The sequence below is a fragment of the Macaca thibetana genome, chromosome 6, assembly GCF_024542745.1.
Source record: "Macaca thibetana thibetana isolate TM-01 chromosome 6, ASM2454274v1, whole genome shotgun sequence".
Classification (NCBI taxonomy): Eukaryota; Metazoa; Chordata; class Mammalia; order Primates; family Cercopithecidae; genus Macaca; species Macaca thibetana.
In genome coordinates, this window is record NC_065583.1 from 2057186 (window position 1) to 2064875 (window position 7690).

Genomic DNA, 7690 nt, shown 5'->3' on the forward strand with positions numbered 1-7690 from the left:
TACAGGCTTGAGCCACCGCGCCCGGCCAGCCCTAGAAAAACTTTTTTAAGGCCAGACGCGGTGGCTCACGCCTGTAATCCTGGCACTTTGGGAGGCCAAGTCGGGCAGATCACGACGTCAGAGGATGGAGACCATCCTGGCTAACACGGTGAAACCCCGTCTCTACTAAAAATACAAAAAAATTAGCCGGGCGTGGTGGCAGGCACCTGTAGTCCCAGCCACTCTGGAGGCTGAGGCAGGAGAATGGTGTGAACCTGGGAGATGAAGCTTGCAGTGAGCTGAGATCCGGCCACTGCACTCCAGCCTGGGCGACAGAGTGAGACTCCGTCTCAAAAACACCCTGGGAGTTGGAGGTTGCAGTGAGCAGTCAGAGGAGACCCTAGAACAATAATTCCTGGAAAAACGGAAATTTAAGGGACAAATCCAGATCCTCAAAAACTGTGAAATTGAGGGAGCCTGAGCAGAGATCTCCAAGGAGCCAGATACCATCTGTATGCCAGGGTGAGAGGACAGAAAACGGACCAGGTCTGTCTCTGACAGGTTGAGCAGATGGAGTGGGAAGGAGGGATCTGGAAGGCCAGGAGGGTGAGGGGAACTGCAGGGGTGGGTGGTGGTGGGCAGGGCTGGGATTTAGCCTCCTCCTGCCACTGCCCACCCACCCTTAGGAGCCCTTTGTGAGGGGGAGGCCCCAGCTCTGTGATGTGGGCCTGGGCCCCAATAAATACTCCCAGAGGGGATGCCCAGGGCTCAGTAGCCGGAGGACAGCAGTGCAGCTGACATGGATATTCTCTTTCCTCTGAGTGTTATTGATACAGAGCTGTGCCCCAGCCCCGTTCCCCAGATCATCCATCTCATCCTCTTCGTTGGGTTTAGCCTGGTGTTCCTCATCATCTTAAGCCCCTACTTTCCCAGGGAGCCGTCCTCAGTGCCTCCCAGAGACGAGAACAGCGAGAATGTAAGGATCCCTCAGCCCACACCTAGCAGAGAATAATTCTATTTTTCCTGCTCTCTTTTCCACTTTTCCAAATCAAGCAGAGGCGCTCCTGTGATGGGAAGTCTCATCATCCCTCTAGGGACAGCAGGGCAGGCAGGGGTTGGAGTGGGCATAGGATTTCCATCCCCAGCTCCCAGACCATCTGTGGGGTGCACGGGAGGCGTCAGAGCAAAAACAAACCCCGGGACTCAGCGGCGAGGACCCGGTCCTGAGAGGGGTGAGGTCTCTGTGGGAGGACAGGCCCTGAGCCCGGGCTCATCAGCCGCCTTCCCGGGCAGGTGCCTCGGGGCCCAGCCTCTGTGTGGGGTGCTCTGGCGGCTGTGCTGAGCCCCTGAGAGCCCCCACCTGAGCCTGGACTCGCCTCTGGCCTCCTCGGAAGCCGAATCCTCCCCTGCCAGCTAAGAGGCTCCTGCGGACGCAAGTGTGTGTGGTTCCCAAGCAGGGTAACAGGCACTGAGGACGCCCAGGGTGGGCCTCACATAGAAAACCCCTCCGTGCATGGCCGGGCGCGGTGGCTCAAGCCTGTAATCCCAGCACTTTGGGAGGCCGAGACGGGCGGATCATGAGGTCAGGAGATCGAGACCATCCTGGCTAACACAATGAAACCCCGTCTCTACTAAAAATACAAAAAAATTAGCCAGGCGAGGTGGCGGCGCCTGTAGTCCCAGCTACTCGGGAGGCTGAGGCAGGAGAATGGCGTAAACCCGGGAGGCGGAGCTTGCAGTGAGCCGAGATAGCGCCACTGCACTCCAGCCTGGGCGACAGAGCGAGACTCCGTCTCAAAAAAAAAAAAAAAAAAAAAAAAAAAAGAAAAGAAAACCCCTCCGTGCTTTTCGAAGGAGGAAACCAGAACAGGTTATTATGCACTTTAGAATCGAGTGAAAGGAAAGAGAAGCACACAGGGCTCCGTGAGCTGGGCGGAGAAAGTGTGTCATTCACTTGGGTCTGAGCACTGTGGGTCTGCAGCTGTGGGGACAGGAGACTGAGACCCGGCCTGCGCCCTCACTCTGTCTTGTCTCTCAGGATAAAGCTGAAGTGGGGGAATGGCTCAGGATCGGAAATAAATACATCACCTGGAAAGGTAAGGCTCTGAGGGTCCCAGAAGCCCGAGATGACAGCTTCACCTGTCCCTAGGAATAAGCACCAAGTCTCCTAGGAAGTCATTTGCAGAGGCCTGGTGGGGAAGCTCCTGGTAAGGCGATTGGAACCTGGGATATGTCTCCCGTTCCCTGCTGGGATGAAGCCTTGGGGTCCAGGGAGCGGGTGTTGCCCAGGAGGGGACTGTGTGGGGGAGGGGACCAGTGACCACCTGGACATGCTGGAGGGGATGCAGGTCTATGTGGGCAGCTGTTTAACATGGCTGAGTCCTCTCTCCCCAGGAGGTGGCATGTCGGGAAGCACTTTGTAAATGACAAAGTGCTGGCCCCCGGGCACCTGGCTCTCACTCTTGGGGCCCTGTGGCCTTCGACAGGGATGCTGGGGCTCCAGGGTCTGATCCCCGATCCCGGGGTCTCCCCTAAGGGCACATGCACTCAGCCTCCTGTAAGTCCCAGTTTCCTCCCTCACCACCATAACCCATCTCCTGCTTTCCAGCTTGCAGAAGTCTCTTGAAAGAATTGGAGAACCTTGAGTTCTACACTTTCCTGTCGAAAAAGTGAGTCTCTTTCCCCTTCTCTCCCGTGTCCTCCTTCCTACCAGGACCTAGGATGCCAGCCCAGGGCCTGGGGCTGATGTGGAAGGGGAGATCACAGCCAGGATGTCACTAAAGCCCTGGGGCAGGGGTAGGCAGAGCTTTGTGAAGTCAGCATGGGGGGCCCTGGAGGGGCGTGGGCCTCAGGTGCCCAGTGCTCCCAGCTGCAGCCTGTGCCTCCCGTCTGCTGCAGGTGCCTGAGGAAGCTCCTTGTTGAGGGCAGCTCCCAGCACGTTCCACGCCAAGCCCGCTCGGGGTCAGTGTACAAACGAACATCTGTGAGGAACCACCGGCCACGTGGGGGGCATGGGAAAGCTTCTCCCACCAGCTTCCATGTGTCCCCACGGGCTCCCCTGGCTCCTCTGGCCTCCGCACCGTCATCAGTCCCGAAGACCTCTGTAGGGTCCTTTGAGTCTCTGTCATCCCTGAGCTCCTCCAAGTCACCAGAGCCTTTGTGTCCCCTGAAGCAGCCTTCACAGGAGCCACCTGCGAGCACCCTATCACCAAACACGACCACCTCCGCAGAATCCTTGGGGTATCTGTCATCCCTCAGCTCCTCCCAGCAACCAGAGCCTTTGCATCCCCTGGCGTGTCCTTCATCCAAGCCACGTGGGCGTTCCTTTCCCCGACGACGGAATCCTGGCTGGGTGTCCTGGACCGACTCCACGCAGGCTGATTCCGAAACTGACGCCACAATATGCCCAATGTGCAAGGCCCCTGCGCACTCCTGTCGACACAGCTGGTGGGTGCCTTCTAGTCCTCGAGTGATCCGAGGCGTTGGTCGCCGCAGTGATCTCGACCTGGGCCTCTCCTGGAGGCAGGAGGCTGCTAGAGCCTGGTGCCTCTGCACCTCCTCGCAGTACGCATTCGAGCACCTTAATCTTCCCACCCACCTACCAAAGGCTTCCTTCTAGGGAGACCCCACATGCGGGCAGGTGGAGGCAGGGACCCCACTTCCCTCAGCTTGGAGGTGCCAACGCTGCTGGACGCACAAGACACCAAAATCCCAGACACTCCCATGGACACCGCACATCCGACATCCACGAACAATTCGGAATCTCCTGAGGACAACTTGGAGGCATGTCCCCTCATTCAGGCACTCCACAGATGCTAGAAACACGTGTTTTAATGGATTGGGAGAGGCAGAGATAGGGTCCAAACCTCCAGTCCCTGGAGCCAGTAAATCTCCCTGGGAGGCTTGGCCCCCACAGAGACTTCTCCACAGCGCTGCACGTAGAGACCTGCCACTGCAAAGCAAAGACCTCCCGCAGAGATCTCAGAGTGTCCATTCTTCCTTCCTAGAGGATCTGAACTCACTTAGAAAACTGCCAGCACAGGAGGGATGACATCAGCTGTGCCCTCCGCCAGAAAACCCAGAGACTTTGGGTCATTGTCAACATTGTCGCTAAAATGGACTCTGCCAGGGAAGAGGCTCAGGAATTGTTGCTCTTTCGCAATGCCATTCTTTCCTAACAGCACTGCAGATTCCATGTTCTCTGCAGTTCCCTGACCCACAGTTTAGAGAATCACAATTCTTTTTTCTTTTTTAGATGGGATCTCACTCTGTTGCTCAGGCTGGAGTGCGGTGGCACCATCTTGGCTCATCATAATCTCTGCCTCCCAGACTCAAGCCATTCTCCTGCCTCAGCCTCCTGAGTAGCTGGGATTACAGGCGCGTGTCAATGCACCAGCTAATTTTTGTAATTTTAGCCTAGAGAGGGTGTCACCACGTTGGCCAGGCTTGCCTTGAACTCCTGACCTTGAGATATCTGCCCACCTCGGCCTCTCAAAGTGCTGGGATCATAGGCTTGAGCCACCACACCTGGATGAATCACACATTTTAAACCTGAATAAAATGCTGCATCCTCCAATGAGAGTGAAATATCCTCTTTGCCCAATTTTAGTTATTTTCTAGTCAAACGGTATCAATGTTATATTTTAAAATGTCATTGGGCGACTTCCTTATTTTGGAAACACGATAAAGGCCCACAGCAAACAGACTCTAGAAATTACACCAGCAGAGGCATGTGGGCTCACTCGCCTCCAGGGGCTGTGCAACTGACACGTTATTTTGCACATAACTTGGGTCAGGTTTGTGAGGTCTGGTTTTTAAAATGAAGCAACAATCATATAAAGATTTTCAAACAAATGAGTCAAATGTATGGTAATATTTCTATTTTATTCTATGGCAAAATAATTCGTCGTAATTTTGATATTATTTTGTTCCTTAGGATTTGACAAAGTCTTAATGTTCAGCCAACATGGCTTAAGCTGATGAATTACTTAGAAGGATTCCTTTTTTTTTTTTTTGTGAGACTGAGCCTCGCTCTGTCACCCGAACTGGAGTGCAGTGATGCGATCTCGGCTCACTGCAACCTCTGCCTCCTGGGTTCAAGCAATTCTCCTGCCTCAGCCTCCCAAGTAGCTGGGACTACAGGCGCCCACCACCATGCCTGGCTAATTTTTGTATTTTTAGTAGAGACGGGGTTTTACCATGTTGGCCAGGCTGATCTTGAACTCCTGACCTCAAGTGATCCTCCCCGCTTGGCCTCCGAAAGTTCTGGGATTGCAGGTGTGAGCCACCATGCCCAGCCGTAGGATTCATTTTTAAAATAGTTCTAAGAAATGCACGTTTTCCAAGACTCAGGAGGTCAGGCTTCATTTTATCTTCAGTAAAGGGTTAAAAAAGGATGTGATTCTTGAAATATCTTGGAATCTTACAGAATTTCTCACTGAATGTATGCTTGAGATAGATACACGGCCCATTGAAACTGCTGGAAAGAGGTGTCTTGTCATCTGAATTGAAGACAGTGCCCATTTAGTCAACATGTGTATTAGAATAACGAAAGCCCTCACTACTTATATGCCCAGCACTTTCTAAAGGGTGCACTTTGTTGAGACTGTGTATTTCTCGCTGCTGTCGTTGGCTGGTTAAAGTCTGCTTTCAGAGCATCTGTCAAGCACGTGTCCCTGGTGAAGTCTCTCAGATCATCCCTCAGGGTGAAAGCATCACACGACTTTCCTCACAAGGAGCGAAGTCGACACGAAGGCCCTGGAAGCCAATTTATTCCAACAAGAACTTCCCTCCTCGTCCTTATAATTACACATTTATACCTATTATATTTTTTACTTTACTCCCTTTAATGTCATTGAATCACAAAATGATGAAATATGGTCATGAGTATCCTCTAGTGCACTGTCGGCTTATATTCTGTTTCTAGTGCAACAGATGTTTAATCATCAGAACAATGGACCAACTAGGAAAGATTTCCACAGAAAATACATTACAGAGCAGTGTACCCTTTTAAACAGGGTTAAACTAAATGATCATGTCTTTTCACTTAATGTGGTTTGGGGTAGCCACAATGTCTGAAAACAGACAACTGTCCATAATAAATAGCTTATTGTTATGACATGTTTTTTTTGTTTTGTTTTGTTTTGTTTTTGTTTTTTTTTGAGACGGAGTCTCGCTGTGTCACCCAGGCTGGAGTGCAGGGGCTGGATCTCAGCTCACTGCAAGCTCCACCTCCTGGGTTTGCACCATTCTCCTGCCTTAGCCTCCCGAGTAGCTGGGACTACAGGCGCCTACCACCATGCCCCGCTAGTTTTTTTTGTATTCTTTTAGTAGAGACGGGGTTTCACCGTGTTAGCCAGGATGGTCTCGATCTCCTGACCTCGTGATCCACCCGTCTCGGCCTCCCAAAGTGCTGGGATTACAGGCTTGAGCCACCGCGCCCGGCCAGCTGTTATGACATGTTTAATGCGCTGTCCCTCACTAGGAATTCTTAGTTCAATAGGTTGTGCAAAACTGCAGTGCACGGTGTGCACTAAAGCAACGTTCCCATCATCTGCTGCACCTGTGTCCACCATACATGGCTGCAGATGATTTATGTGTCCAACTTCCAGGGTGTAAATTTATGCCTTTATCAATATTTCCAGACTTCTTTTTTTTTGGAGACACAGTCTCACACGAAGGCTGGAGTGCAGTGGTGCAGCACCGCTTATTGTAGCCTTGACCTCCCGGGCTCAAACGATCCTCCCGCCTCAGTCCCCGGAGTAGCTGGGACAGACAGGTCTGTGCCGCCAGGCCTGGCTAATTGCTGCCTTTTTTTTTTTTTTTTTTTTGGTGAAGATTGTATTGCCAAGGCTGGTCTTGAACTCCCGGCCTCAAGTGATCCTCCCACCTCAGCCTCCCAGAGTGTGGGATTACAGGCATGAGCCACCATGTCTGGCCTTGGTTTTGAACTAGATTTTTATTTAAAATAGGTTTCACACTGGCCGGGTGCAGTGGCTCATGACTATAATCCCAGCACTTTGAGAGGCCGAGGCGGAAGGATCACGAGGTCAGGAGATCAAGACCATCCTGGCTAACACGGTGAAACCCCTTCTCTACTAAAAATACAAAAAATTAGTCGGGCATGGTGGCAAGCACCTGTAGTCCCAGCTACTCAGGAGGCTGAGGCAGGAGAATGGCGTGAACCCGGGAGGCAGAGATTGCAGTGAGCTAAGATGGCCGCACCGTACTCCAGCCTGGGCGACAGAGCGAGACTTCATCTGGGAAAAAAAAAAAAAGGTTTCACACTGATTTCAATAAATCAGGCATTCCAGAACACAATGTTTAGGGTGGCAATTATATGTTGACTTCTTAATACTCACAAGCGATAAAGATCTTTTCCAAATAAGCAAAAAAAGTAGTCATTGTGCCATATTAGCCTCTAAGAGCAATTTCCTTTTATAGACTACAATATTACTGACAGTTTCACGCATTCTTGCTTTATAAAGAACTCCATGGGAAGAAATCTCCCCCGTCTTTCCCAGTAGACACAGCTACGTTTTCTGTCACCTGCAAACCACTGTCGCAGTACAGCGTGTCCAGAGCCAGAGAACGAAGGGGTTTCAAAATTGCTTCCCCATGTGTGCCATGAGCTTGGTCAGATTTGAAACCATTCCCGTGACAGGATCAAGCTTTATAATTGTGACCCTGCCATATGGATGGTTTGCATTTT

General features: G+C 51.8%; 1 protein-coding gene across 1 annotated transcript; it reads left to right on the plus strand.

Annotated features, from left to right (window-relative positions):
* The first annotated feature begins 710 nt into the window (after positions 1–710).
* Positions 711–4736, plus strand: LOC126956921 (uncharacterized protein C5orf60-like). Its single transcript, XM_050794249.1, has 4 exons — positions 711–955; positions 2018–2075; positions 2588–2648; positions 2878–4736. The coding sequence occupies exons 1-4, from the start codon at positions 779–781 to the stop codon at positions 3596–3598; spliced, it is 1017 nt and encodes a 338-aa protein (XP_050650206.1). The 5' UTR covers positions 711–778; the 3' UTR covers positions 3599–4736.
* The last annotated feature ends 2954 nt before the right edge of the window (positions 4737–7690 follow it).

Excerpts from the sequence above, each read along its gene's own strand:
- LOC126956921 (XM_050794249.1), top strand. The coding sequence starts at position 779 with ATGGATATTCTCTTTCCTCTGAGTGTTATTGATACAGAGCTGTGCCCC. Across the intron at positions 2,076-2,587 it reads TAAATACATCACCTGGAAAG|CTTGCAGAAGTCTCTTGAAA; the intron begins GTAAGGCTCTGA and ends CCTGCTTTCCAG. Across the intron at positions 2,649-2,877 it reads TACACTTTCCTGTCGAAAAA|GTGCCTGAGGAAGCTCCTTG; the intron begins GTGAGTCTCTTT and ends CGTCTGCTGCAG.